The sequence below is a fragment of the Heterodontus francisci genome, chromosome 31 (genome assembly GCF_036365525.1).
Source record: "Heterodontus francisci isolate sHetFra1 chromosome 31, sHetFra1.hap1, whole genome shotgun sequence".
Lineage (NCBI taxonomy): Eukaryota > Metazoa > Chordata > Chondrichthyes > Heterodontiformes > Heterodontidae > Heterodontus > Heterodontus francisci.
In genome coordinates this window covers 52,023,213-52,038,014 of record NC_090401.1, presented here as the reverse complement: position 1 = coordinate 52,038,014, position 14,802 = coordinate 52,023,213, and the positions used below count along the sequence as shown (strand labels likewise).

Sequence of the window (14,802 nt, the reverse complement as noted above, 5' to 3'; positions counted from 1 at the left end):
CTTACCGAATAAATAAGTCTATCTCAATTGACTCCCAGCATCCACAGCTTTCTGGTGGAGACAATTCTACATTTTCACTGCCCATCAAGTAAAAATGTGACCCCTGATCTCTCTCCTGAATGGCCTAGCTCTAATTTTAAGATTCTCAACCAGAGGAAATAGTTTCACTGCATCCTATCTATTGAATCATTTTAAACAGTTTTTTTTTTAAAGAGATCATTCTCTGGTAAACGGTTATCAGAATGCAAATTTTTTAAGCAGAAAAAAAAAAATCAAACTTACTCCTTCTGTACCAGATTGAACTTGCCCGTTGATATTCAACGTTCTAAAAGGTGAGTGCGCAGAGAGCCGTTTATCCCATTCACTGGGACGTGGTTCAGGTACAGACTCCATAAAGCTGCGCTTCAGTTCGCTAATACTAGCATGATGTTTCATTATCTCATCCTGGGTTTTGTCTAGATCCTATTAAAAAACAATTAAGCAAAAGGGGAGAAAGATTTTCAATTTCAGAAATAGTGAAACGAATTGAACGGAAAGGTCCCTACTTTTAAAAGGGACCACTAATCAGGTTAATTAGGTAGCTGATGTTTTGACAGAAAATTAACAAAATACAGAATCGTTGAATTTTATTTTACTTCTAAAATAGTTTTTTTTTTAAATCTAAAACGATCTTGCGTTTATAGCTTTCTTGCTTAAGTTAGACTTTTATATTCATCTGTTGTACTATGTTATAATAAAAAGCAAAAAAAGCATTTAAAAAAAAAACTATTTCTTCCCTTGTCCCCTGAAAGTGCGGTCTCTTCTTGGGGTACAGTCTCATGGGCACTGGAAGCCCTTCAGCACCTTGCCCAAATGACTGTTCCTCTTGTACAGGTTTCAGCAGTGACTGTTGACAGACAATTCGCCAGTGCGGGTATCACAACCATGTCTAATGTTATCAGCCAATGCCCGCACTTTCCAGTAGGGATCACTGGCTGAGTTCTTCCCTAGCTCAGGAAACCACATTTAAAGGAATTTCAACTCTTTCCCCTCTGCCAAAAAAGCAAAATGATAATAGATTTGACTGACCATTTTAGTGTATACCTCTGTAAAAACATCAAAGTCTTCAAGTGAACAGTTCAGTAGTGAACACTCTGAAAATCAATCAATATGGAAACCAGAAAGAAACAAAACTTCCAAATTGTGCAGTCTGGTCACTTGCAGCATCACTACAAATACTATTTTCTTCCAGTGAGCTGATCTGTTAATTTACCATGATGTTTGAACAGTCAGATGAAATGGAACACACACACAAGACCAAAAGCGACATAAAATCTTTCCATTCTCTTTATAAGCTTATGGCTAGGAAGTTGGTAAGACAGTACATTGCAATGTAAAGAGAGAGTGAAGAAGAATGAGCATAAAGTTTGTGTTTGACATGCCCAGATATTTACCATCAGGGTCCTCAGAACTTTCCTCAACAATATTTTTGGACTTGTAAGTATTACTTTGCTGTATCTTTTGTAAGATTTCTAATTTCTGCAGCTATTTAGGTATATGAGAAATTGAAATTCTAAAATAAAACCTGATCTGAAAGTAGATGATCCTTATGCACATGTCCACATTTAAAATGTATCTAAAAGGGGGAAACGCAACGTTATGCACAAAGATCCAAATTCAACCTCCATTCTATGGTGGTGCAGAACAGCTGATGAGAATAGAAAATTTAGTGCATTAACTTTTCAATGCAATAAACCAAGATGAATCAGCTGATCCTTGTCAGACCAGACTGTAGTAAGGAAGCTGGCCTCTGTCTCAAATGACCATATACTGTGCGTCAGCAGATTAAAAAGCAGCACAATCAATAAACACTTTTTTTAAAAAAAGTTAAAAAGGGATCACCGATCCCGATGACTTAGTGTGAAAAGTAGTGTTTGATGCGGTACTAACTCACACAAAAAAGTCTCAGGTTCAATTTCAAGTTTGCACTGACTTAGCAAATCTCAGCCAATATAGTGGTTGCAATCAGCGTCAATGTCAAGGTCCACAATTCTGCATCACTACCTGGTGACCTCTCCTGGAATGTGCCCATGTGAACACTGGATGAGGAATGGACTGGACTCAGCTGCGATGACTTCCACAGCTCAGTAGCCAGCCTCTCACAATAAAGTAACATTAATTTCCCAGAGGACTGCCCAAGGAAAAATAACTAAGCATCAGATAGCACATTCAGGAGACCAGAGGTAAAAGGGGGAGAAGTTTGTGTGGTACTGGTGATGTGAAGTTACCCCAATTCAAGCTACACACACCTGATGAGTCTAATTTGGTGCCTGAATGAGGCTTTTCTTCTGCATATTTCCTTTCCTATTTTTTCACACTTTATCTCCATCTCACATTAACTACTTTTTTTTTTCAGTTCTTTTGGTCTTTTCACCCTGGATCTTTACACTAAGCCTCTTACGAATATGCTCACACCTTTTCAATTTTCTTTGTTTAATTCTTGGCCTCTTGATTTTGCTTCATTTGAAGTTCCTATTCTTTAAATCTACTTTCAAGTGCAAACCAGATCAGTGTCATTGCACATCTACCATATTCATACAGGCAGCCCAGTGTCTTGCCATGATTGACAATGCAACAGGCAAGGGCATTTTGGGAGTTGTTGGATCTTGGGTGCAACTTTAGACCTGTCTTCAACTTCTTGAATTTGTTATGAATCTTCAAAGTGCCTCTACTCTCTGACGTAGGAGGACAAGAGAACAATATCAAAATCAAGAAGTATTCAAGATGATACACATGTCAAACTCAAAAAGTGATCATTCTTCTGTTGACCCATTGAATTGTATGTCGGATTAACAAAAGATGTTTCTAACCCATCAAGTTGCCAAAGGGGACAAGCATGACATTCAATTTTACCTTTTGGTGTAACAGTATTTTAAGCAAATTAACCAAAGGCAACAGTCTTTTTTAAGCCATAAAGTGCCACTGTGGTTCAAGAATAGTCATATTGTGAAGAGTGCATTTTAAAAAAAAAATGCTTTTTATATTCACAGTAATGTACTTCTGTGTGCAAACATGAGAACACCTTTATATTCATGACAAAAAAGGCAACCAATAATTTACAGTTCTAATGTTCTCATGGCCTCACTGCAGATTTTCATAATGGATCATCTTGTAGGACCACCTTCCCAACCATACTTTCAAGCAGCTTACAGAATAATAAACATAAAACATGCCAATGCTCGCTTATAAAGAGATAGCACTTTAAAAAAACAAAAACACAATAATGTTTGCGTTTTGGTCACATGCAGCACATGCAACATTGTGTGAATGCAGCCAAAGAATGAATGCAGAACTCTGGACTAAAGACAACTTGATGAGTAACAAGCTTTCAGTTCATACAAACCTCCAACATTAAATTGCTATGCCTGACATAAATGTTTTCACCCTCAACTTTCTTTGATCTCTTCTGCAAAATGAAAGAAGGGAAAAAAGAAAAGCACAAAAATTAAAATGTTGTTCTTGTGGCATTGCAAAGTAGCAAATAAAAAGTGTTCAAAAAAAAAAGTTCCATTAGCGCAGCAGAATCCACACAGGATGATCATGGAGCCACAAGAACACACCCAGATTTGATCACCAAAAGAAAAAGCAGAATGAGCAATTCACCATTGATGAGGGAACATAATGCAATTAAACAAGGGAAATGATGCTGGGTATACAAGGACAAAGATTCCCAAACACCCATCTAATTAAAATATTAGAAAATGCTAACCTTGCGCATTCGGACAACCTCTTCCTCTCCCTCTCCATCAGGCTTTTGCTGTTTAAATGTTGCAAAAAGTTGAAGTTTAGTAATCCATGCAACTTTAAAAGTTTTCAAAAAAACCTTATACATTTGAACTATTTTCATTCCAACTTGGAGACAAACCTGTGATTTTTCATTTGCTGTGGTAGGAATTAGAGTGATTTCAGTCTGCTGTGTGATGTCCTGCTGTGTTGTTGTCAGAAATAAATGAGTATAGGTTTACGATAAGTATTAATCTCAAGTATACAATTTTACACATTAACTTGTAAAAGATTTTTCAAAACCAGGCTGAGAAATGCCATTTTACATTTCCAAGCATTCTACTTCTACAGCATTCACTTGTTAACAGGTTAATAGACTTGTATTCCATTTCCAGTTTAAAAAAAAATTATTTTTGAATTTCGGTGTTTAATGTGAGTTACTTCTGTAATCCAAGCTGCACCATGGACTTGCTTTGTAAATCCTGATGCACAAAACTGCAGCAAATATCAATACACTTAGCCATTTGTAAATATGAAAAAAAAGTTCAGTTCTAGTGTTTCCCCTTGTATTTCTGTAGACTCACTGCAGTAAGACCTTGGCAGTGAGGTCAAGTTTAGGCATTTTAACAACTGATGAAGTAGTGTGAACACTTTTGTTAAAAATGGAGATCTTCCAGTGCATTATCAGCTGTTCTGATGAAAGATCATCGACCCAAAATATTAACTCTGTCTCTCTCTCTCCACAGATGTTGACTGACTTGCTGAGTATTTCCAGTACTTTGTTTTTGTTATCAGCTGTTTCTCTGTTCCTCTTGCAGTCACATATTTAAAATGAAAACATTTGCATCTTCACTCCTGCCTCCAGTAATTATTTCAAATTTCATCTCACAGCATCTATTTCACTGAGTTGTTTGATTTTTAAATCGGCAGCAAGAGCCTGCAATGAAGCCAAGAGGGAAAGCTGCCATTTAAATCTCGCAGTACTGCAGGAATAGAATGGAGCAACAAATAATACCAACACCAAAGCTCTGAAGTAAAACTATCACAGGGCCAACTGTCTTTAGAGAAATTGCTCTGCCAGGATAGTTATTTTGGGGAGCATTATCTGACCCCCAAATGAGTTTGCTCCCTTCCTCCTTCGCTAAACCCTTAAGAGGGATATTAATTTATTGTACTTTTAAGATGGTCATCATTTCAGTATAGGCTTATTTTAAAATTAAACTAGTAACTGACTGGGACGGAAACTGAACATCAAGAGTTTTGAGCTACAGATCTATTCACCACACACTTTGTAAAATGCATTTAAAGTAAGTTAAAACAAGCAAAGAATGCACCTTAACTTCCTGGACTGGTTCTGATCTTTTGTCAACTAGACGTTCTTCTTGTTTTACCTCCACCTTCACTTCCTCTTTAGCTACTTTTGATTCAGTCACTCCTGTTGTCTCGACTGTGGGTGGGCTACTGGCGTCCACTGAATGACTTTGAGATATGGTTGGTGCAGAGGTAGTAACAGCCCTTGGGCTTTTGTCTGGAGTCCCAGCTACTGCAGCTATAATGAAATGCATCAAAAGCTCACTCACTGGTATTATACAAACAGTTTCATACTTATTTGGTATTTATCATTCTATCTTAAATGCAGGAAATTGCAAATATAGGCAATAAAAATGCACGAGATTCTGAGTAAGCAATTAATATCTCCAGGAATGTGAATGCCAGCTGGGTATAAACAAGTTATTTTAAACACAAAATCTGTTGCTAATTATTGTTTCTGCATACAGGTTTCAAAGCAATTCTTAAAAGTTGCTGACAATCTTTCATCTTGCTATTAGTGAATTTTCCAAATTATGGATTGTATCAGAAGATAAAAGTCTGATCTAAATAAGCAGTGTAAAGTGCCATTAAGCTTGCAGTAGTGCAAACCAGAATTGAGGCACAACTTCATTCCTGAGTAAGATGGATTGAGGCTCCCTCCTGCAGGGGGCAGCACTCCATTCTTTAATGCCAGGACAGTTCCAGAATTCCAATTTAGGCTGAATTTGAACGATAAGCATGACACCAGTGCAAAGTGAAACACCACACCCCTCCAGTTTAGTTTGACTGAGGTGCTTCCCTTAATCCCCCCACCCCCCCTAATCCCCTTTAAATCCAGTGCATAGTAAGGTACAAAAAAGATAGTCTACCCTTAATTCAAAATACAATAAATGCTTTTCAGTCATAGATTCCTACTGCACCACAATCCTCCAAAACACACGCGCTCCTCTAATTCTGACCTCGAGCATCCCTGACTTTAATTGCTCCACTATTGGGGGCCATGCCTTCAACTGCCTTGGCCTAAGCTTTGGAATTCCCTCCCTAAACCTCTGTCTCTCTACTTCTCTTTCTTCCTTTAAGATGCTCTTTAAAACCTACCTCTTTGATCAAGCTTTGACCACCTGCCCTAATATCACTATATGGCTCAGCATCAAATTTTACTCTATAACACTCCTGTGAAGTGCCTTAGGACATTTTATTATGTTAAAGGTGCTATATAAATACAAGTTATTGATGTTTCCTACGCTGCTTAATTCAAAGTACTGAATAATTCAAATTAATTTTAAAAATGGTACTTTCAATTATCAGTAGAATGTAGGGCTGAAATCTGGATTTACAAACTCAAGTACTCCATACCTCTCAACATTATCAAATTTAAGAAATAAGGGATTAATTAAAATGATCCAATATTTGCCACCTTATTGAAAAGTCCACTTCTCAAGCAAAAAAGAAATTGCTTGGTGTAAAGTTTCTAATTAAGCAAGGTGAAAAGAGAAATGAGAGCATATCTTCAGTTAGCCCAGAGGTACAATGAGACACTGAAACAGGTTACAAATGCAAAGACCACCTAGACAGAAGATAGTTTATTTAACCGTTCTACAATAACTCACCTATTGCAGCAGATTAATCTTTAGCAGCTCGACTCACCACAGCAAGGAGAGCAATATATTTTGAAAATGTCTAACGTCACTTTTGAGGCTCAATTTTTACATGGTACCAATGTTTTACTCTTCACATGCACTTTGTTAAGCAGCTGCATGCTGTTTTGTGAAGCAATGCAAGTGCGCATCTCACAAGAACATAAGAAATAAGAGCAGGATAGGTCCTACAGTCCTTTGAGCCTTAGTGTCCAAAAGTCTATTGCTCTCAGTTTTGAATATATTCATTGACTGTGTACAATCTACAAGATGCGCTACATCAACTCACCAAGTCCTCTACAACTGCATCTTGCAAACCCGCAATCTCCAATGCCTAGAAAGAGGAGGGTAGCAGGTGCATGGGAACCCCAATGCCTGCAGGTTCCCTTCCAAGTCACACACCAACTTGACTTAGAAATATATGCCATTTCTTCATTGTCGCTGGGCAAATATCCTGGAACTCCCTACTCTAAGAATTTTATACATTTCAATGAGATTATCTCCCATTCTTCTAAACCCTAGAGAATATAGGCCCATTCAACTCAAACTCTAAGATTTAAGGTTATGGAAAAGGACAAAGAGGGACCGGAAATAAAAGTACTGAATTGGGGGAAGGCCGATTTCAATATGATAAAACAGGATCTGGCCAAAGTGGACTGGAGAAGCTACTTGTAGGAAAGTCTACATCAGACCAGTGGGAGTCATTCAGAAAGGAAAAAGTGAGAGTTCAGAGCCAACATGTTTCCGTAAAGGTGAAGGGTAGGACCAACAAGTCCAGAGAACCCTGGATGTCAAGGGATACAGAGGATTGGATAAGGAAAAAAAAGGAAGCTTATGGCAGATTCAAAGCGTTGAAAACAGCAGAGGCCCTAAAGGAGTATAGAAAGTGTAGAAGGGTACTTAAAAAAGTAACTAGGAGGGCGAAGAGGGGACATGAAGAAACACTGGTGGGCAAGATAAAGGAAAATCCCAAGGCGTTTTATAAGCATATTAAGGGCAAGAGGATAACCAGGGAAAGAGTAGGGTTGAATTAGGGACCAAAGTGGCAATCTGTGTGTGGAGTCGGAGGACATAGGGGAGGTTTTAAATGATTACTGTTCATCTGTGTTCACTATGGAGAAGAACAATGTAGGTGTAGAGATCAGGGAGGGGGATTGTGATATACTTGAACAAATTAGCATTGAAAGGGAGGAAGTATTAGCTGTTTCAGTGGGCTTAAAAGTGGATAAGTCCTCAAGCCCAGATGAGATGTATCCCAGGCTGTTATGTGAGGCAAGGGAGGAGATAACAGGGGCTCTGACACAAATCCTCTCTGGCCACAGGAGAGGTACCAGAGGATTGGAGGACAGCAAATGTGGTACCATCATTCAAGAAGGGTAGCAGGGATAAACCAGGTAGTTACAGGCCAGTGAGTCTAACATCAGTGGCAGGGAAACTATTGGAAAAAATTCTGAGGGACAGGATTAATCTTCACTTGGAGAGGCACAGATTAATCAGGGATAGTCAGCATGGCTTTGTCAGGGGGAGATCGTGTCTAATTAACTTGATTGAATTTTGAGGAGGTGATTAGATGTGTAGATGAGGGTAAGGCAGTTGATGTAGTATACATGGACTTCAGTAAGGCTTTTGATAAGGTCCTGTATGGGAGATTGGTTAAGAAGGTAAGGGCCCATGGGATCCAGGACAATTTGGCATATTGGATCCAAAATTGGCTTAGTGGCAGGAGGCAGAGGGTGATGGTCGAGGGTTGTTTTTACGAATGGAAGCCAGTGACCAGTGGTGCACCACAGGGATCGGTGTTGGGACCCTTGCTGTTTGTCGTGTACATTAGTGATTTAGACGTGAATACAGGAGGTATGATCAGTAAGTTCGCAGATGACACAAAAATTGGTGGTGTTGTAGTGAGGAGCAACGCCATAGATTACAGGACGATATAGATGGGCTGGTAAGATGGGCGGAGCAGTGACAAATGGAATTTAATCCTGAGAAGTGTGAGGTGATGCATTTTGGGAGGACTAACAAGGCAAGGGAGTATGCAATGGATGGTAGGACCCTAGGAAGTACAGAGGGTCAGAGGGACCTTGGTGTACTTGTCCATAGATCACTGAAGGCAGCTGCACAGGCAGGTAAGGTGGTTAGGAAAGCATATGGGATACTTGCCTTTATTAGCTGAGGCACAGAATATAAGAGCAGGGAGGTTATGATGGAGCTATGTGAAATGCTAGTTAGGCCACAGCTGGAGTACTGTGCACAGTTCTGGTTACCACATTATAGGAAGGATGTGATTACACTGGAGAGGGTGCAGAGGAGATTCACCAGGATGTTGCCTGGGCTGGAGCATTTCAGCTATGAAGATAGACTGGATAGGCTTGGGTTGTTTTCCTTAGAACAGAGTCGGCTGAGGGGGGACCTGATTGAGGTATACAAAATATTGAGGGGCACTGATAGGATAGATAGGAAGAAGCATTTTTCCTTAGCGGAGGTATTAATAATCAGGGGGCATAGATTTAAGGTAAAGGGCAGGAGGTTTAGAGAGGATTTGAGGAAAAATCTTTCACTCAGAAGGTGGTTGGAATCTGGAACACACTACCTGAAGGGGTGATAGACACAGGAACCCTCACAACATTCAGATGAGCACTTGAAACGCCACAGCATACAAGGCTACGGGCCGAGTGCTGGAAAATGGGATTAGAATAGATAGGTGCTGGCTGGCACAGACACGATGGGCTGAAGGGCCAGTTTCTGTGTTGTATAACTCTATGACAATCCTCTCATCCAGGAATTAATCTAGTGAACGTCATGCCCACTTCAAGGTAGGTATATCCTTCCTTAGGTGAGGAGACCAAAACTGCGCACAGTACCCAAGGTGTGTTCTCACCAAAACCCCATGTAATAGCAGTATGTTTTCCTTACTCATACTCCAACCCCCTTGCAATAAAGGCCAATATACCATTTGCTTTCCTAATTGTTTACTAAAGTGCATGTTTATTTTTGATTCATGCACAAGAACCCCCCAAATCCCTCTGAATTCCAACATTTATTAGTTTCAAATCTTTATAAAAACTATTTTGCTTTTCTATTCTTCCCCTCCAAGTAGATAATTTTACAATTCCCCTCATTATACTCCATCTGCCACTTTCTTGCCCAGCCACTTAACTGGCCTATATCCTTTTGCAACTGCTTTGCACCCTCCTCACAGTTTACTTTCCCACCTACCTTTGTACAGTCAGCAAACTTGGATACATTACACTCAGTGCCCTCATCTAAGTCATTGATATGGATTGTAAATAGCTGAGACCCAGGCACTGATCCTTGCAAAAGTGCACTAGTCACATCTTCCCATCCGAAAATGACCCATTTATCACTACTCTGTTTTCTGTCCATTAACAAATCCTCAATCTATGTTAATATGTTAGGCAGCATTTGCTGATGACACAACCACTAGGTGGCGCTGCACTAGCACATGCACAAATGCAGCCCCATCGACTGAAACGTCACTGTCTGAGAGAGTCAGGCAGCTGCCAGGATTAAAGATGGCGCTGCTCAATTTATCACAGAAAAACAACTTCAACCCATGGCAGCACACAATGGACAGGTTTGATACTCGGAGAACATTGCACTGTTTAAAGTCTCATCAGAAGGACAGCACCTCTGACAGTGCTGCACATCCTCCGTAATTCTGTGAGGTTTCAGTGCCATCCCGCTCTCCAGCCACTCACCTTCACCCCTCCCCCACCCCCACCACATCCCGCATCCCACTCACTCCCCGCTTGACACCCCACCCCTCCCCACCACCCCAAATAACCTGCTCTCCAGCCGCTCACTCCCCCTCACCCCCTATCCCGCTCTCCGGCTGCTCACTCCCCACATCCGCCTGCACCATCCCGCTCTCCGGCCGCTCGGCCTGCTCCCTGCATTTTGCGCCCCCCCCCCCCCCCCCACCCCCAAATGCTAGCTCTAGGCCGCGGGCCGCGCCGCTTCCCTCCTCTCAGCCACTCACTCCTACATTGCCCCGTCATCCCTCGCGGCCCACCTTGCTTCTTTGGATGGAGTGAGTGGCCGAGAGGAGGGAAGCAGCCCGTGGCCTAGAGCTAGCATCTGGAGGGATGGGGGGAGAATGCGGGGAACGAGCAGCCGGAGAGTTTGGGGGGGGGGGGGGGGGGGGGAGGAGGAGGAGGAGAGCATTTTCCTGCACATGCGCCAGTTAGTCCTGGCAAGACGTAGGCTGCACATGCGCAGCATCTCAGAGCGTAGCTTGGAGTGCTGTGATGACATCAGCGAGCCGCTGCATTGTCAGAAGTCACTTTGAATATGTTACCCCCAATCCCAGGAGCCCTAATCTTCTGTAACAATCTCTCTTGTGGCACCTTATCAAATATCTTATGAAAATCACAAAATGACATAAGATACAATGCAAAAGATGCTTTTCCTTTGGTTGCCTTGATAACGTACAACTTGATTTCCATCTGTGAAAAAATATATTCTTCAAAAGCAAGTCTGAGACCCTGGGAAAGTTAATAGTTCTCACAAAATGTAATACTACTCTTTCAGTTTAAAGAGCAATAGTTGCTGACTGGCTGTGAAATCTTTAAAAGTAGATAACATTTTCACCTTTGCAAGAATCCAACTTTGGGTTATACCTATCATAGGAGTCTGTGGATCACTTAAGATTGAAAGTCTAAGGAACAAATTATCACCTGCACTTCATTAACATTCAAAATAAATTATTTAGCTATCAAAATCTATGCTCAGAGATACAGACTAAAAAAAAAAAGTTATTTTGGGCTATTAGACAATATAAAAACAAGTCATTCAGTAATTGGGAACCAGTACTAAGAAGACACGAGTTCTGGAATAATAGATTAGAACCATGTCCAGCAAACACTGCACTAGTTGATGTGCATAGAGAACCTGAACATTTAAGTTTGGTTAGAAGAAACTTCAACCTGGGGAGTGGTGGGAAGAGAAAGAAAAGAATAAAGAATGAGAAAATTACAACTAGCCCATAACATACACAAATTCAAGTTTTGAACATCACAAAAAATACACTTTTGGCATTTCTGTTTACAGTTTTTTTTTTATAAGCTTCATAAAATGCAGAACAATCCCAAAATAACTCTTACAAAACTATATTTGAATCTGAAGCATTGCTTATTAAAATTTGCATTAGTGTACCTGTGACCCTACCAACATTTCCCCTTCCAAAAATGGTGACTACAACATTCATTCAAAAATGGCTGTTTATGACATTGCTGGTGCTTACATTAACAGCCACCCAACTTTGAATAAAAAACTGTGTGAAGCACTTCAAGATATACTGATATGAATGAAGATTTATACAAGTATAATTATCTAGAGCAAATGAAGATCAGCCATAAAGATTTACATAAATCTAAAAGTTCTGCTTCATTTTCTTAACCACCAATTCCTTCTTTTTTTATAATAAATTTAGCACTCTAAACAGATTTGCCAGTTGCATCTAATCAGGCTTTCTTCCAAAAAAAGCCAAATGAATTTTGATAAAATTGCAAGGATATAGGTACGAATGTCAAGATTTTGCATTCAGAAAGTTGCCTTAAAGAGTTTTCATAAAAGTACACAATTTAAACCACTTCAGTATTATCCGACTAGTTTCTTTGGCTTATAAGATGCCTCCTGACCAACTCAGCCAACAGGAAATTAATCCAGTGCTTTTTAGTTATGGAGATTTAAGGTTGTCTCCCTACCAAAACTCTTGCTATAACATATTTGCAAATCGGGTTTTCTAATGCGCAAATCTCAAACTAGATAAAAATTTCCTTTACTATGTTAGAAACAAAGAACACCACTAAAAAAGAATGATTAAATTACTACTACTATTGTAATGGACGACAGAAATGACAAATCAAAAGATCTCTCTAAATGCAGGTGGTTTCTATTCTTTCAAGCGAAGCAGGAACCACTAGCACTTTATAAATATGAAACTGGTCAAAGTTCTGCAGTTATAGAGTCATAGAGCGATACAGCACTGAAACAGGCCCTTCGGCCCACCAAGTCTGTGCCAGTTTTCAGGGTTTTTAAGTGAATGCACCAGAAGTATGGCATGCAGCTTGCTATTCAACATCATAGTGATTTAAATTGGAGTGTGTTTATGCCCAAATTATACATTAAAAAGTCCAAATCTTTCTTCATCTAGTTTTGCTTTGGCGAATTGTTAAAAATGATTGCAAAAGTAGTCTCAAGTTCCAGAAGCCAGTTTCTTATAGAAAATGGTTTCAGAAAGCACATGATTTCATTTGATTACACAAAACATTCCGACTACCAACTAAGTGCAAGAGTTACAGAATATGGATTAGTTGTAAAGACCAGTTGGATCTGGCTCCAGGTGAGATTTTTAATCTTAAATCATCATGCTTAGCAGATTAAACACAGGAGGAACAGAAAAATTTCAAGTGGTCAATGCAACAAGTCAAAGGGAGCTTGCAAAAAGGATAGAGTGAAGAATCAGGAGCACCGCAGAGCTTTAAGCCAACAAACTGGTACCTGGCTGCTCTCTGGGTGCTTCAATGCGTCTGGGCTCAAGGTCCTCATCCACTGGTAATTCAATAGAAGTTTTTGGAAATTTACGTTTAGCTGGAGAGAATGTGTACACTTGTGGTTAGCACAATTACAAAATTTGTGGTTTAAGTAATTTGAAATTCATGAAATTTTCTATCCTATTAAATGTTTATTGAGAGAAAATACAGAAAATAATTTGTTTTAAACTTTGAATCATCACATTGGAGGTGTTACAAAATTCCCTCAGGAGGTATGAACATAGCAATAAAGGTAAGCGATGCATCAATTTTGGAATTCTGAATATCAAATTCGGTTTTGCTACAAAAAGGAATTCAAGAATGCTTTCTAAAGTTAATTTTTCCATGCCATTAAATGTTGTTAAAAAAATTAAAGTAGTTATGGTCTGGCCCATTAGAATGAATACCAAAAATAACTGATGCTGGAAAATTGTACTCTTGGCCCTAAAACATTACATTTTTAATTGTCAGAAAGTACAACAAATACTTAATATTTCTTCAATAGGAACTATGATGATTCATAAAATCCAAACTCATCTAAAAGTGTTTTAAAAGGTTTCTTCATTTCAAATCCAGACTTAATTTTGTACTCAGTTCAGTAGCAAATACAACTTTCCCATTCTCAGCCAATCTTTTATTTCGTATTTGTTAACAGTTTTGATCAAATCACTTCTGTACTGGTATTATGCACTGAATCAGCGCTTGTAGATTAAAGCGTGGTAGAACAAACAAAATGATAAGCTAAATATTTGGTTAGTAAATGTATTGATTTAGCTATAAACTATTATGGGTATACATTTATAATGATGTACTTCCTGAAAGGTAGATGTAGCATTTTAAAATGGAGCACAAAAAAATCAGTAGAAAGAAAATTATTTCATTTGTCTCTCGAAAATTAAGGAACTTCAGATGTGAAATTCAAAGTGAGTAGTAACTTGTTTCAAAAGTTTAAACCCTTACCACTAAATGCAGCAAATCAAATCACAGTTCAATTAATCGTCTGCATAGTATACCATACTTTGTGTGCTATGAAAATACTGGATGAAATGGTCAGCGACCCACTGTCACTTCAACATGTATTCTATGAATGAGGTCAAAGTTAGCACATGAAATTTACACACCCTCTAAAGAAAGTTCAAGACTTTTTTTTGCCAATTCCGCAATTCCTTTCCTAGGTCCACTTTTTAAATAAGCTCTATTTCAATTACTCGATTACATGCTCTTCGCAGCTTTAAAAATACAAGGTACTTGAAAAAACAAATCTTCACAAACTTTGGTGAAGAGAAATCTGATTTTAACTATTCCTTTCTATTATAATATCCTACAAAGCTTGCCTCGTTTTAACAGACAAGAGGGAAGAGCAAGACCATCAAATCAAAAAGAAGAACTTCCAAACTTAATAAAACTATACTTTCTTTTGCAGAATTTTACATTATAAAGTTCTTGCCTTCCCCTCTCTGGATTTTAACGAATTGTAATATTCCAGATCATTGGTGCTTAAATGGATGACTCTGTATGTGTTTGAAAAAGTCAGATGG

At 39.1% G+C, this 14,802-nt stretch overlaps 1 protein-coding gene across 7 annotated transcripts in view; it reads right to left on the bottom strand.

Moving 5' to 3' along the window:
• The window catches only part of epb41a (erythrocyte membrane protein band 4.1a), a 185,431-nt gene that overhangs the window by 33,215 nt on the left and 137,414 nt on the right, over positions 1–14,802 (bottom strand). For 4 of the 7 annotated variants that reach the window (XM_068011575.1, XM_068011582.1, XM_068011579.1 and 1 more), the window contains exons 12-17: positions 13,233–13,322; positions 5,097–5,311; positions 3,905–3,967; positions 3,749–3,796; positions 3,383–3,445; positions 283–462 (exon numbers count right to left, since the gene is read on the bottom strand). In XM_068011575.1, the coding sequence (XP_067867676.1) occupies positions 283–462; positions 3,383–3,445; positions 3,749–3,796; positions 3,905–3,967; positions 5,097–5,311; positions 13,233–13,322 (659 nt within the window). The remainder of the gene's footprint in view (positions 1–282; positions 463–3,382; positions 3,446–3,748; positions 3,797–3,904; positions 3,968–5,096; positions 5,312–13,232; positions 13,323–14,802) is intronic. The other 3 variants (XM_068011576.1, XM_068011580.1, XM_068011581.1) reach the window with 3 other exon arrangements.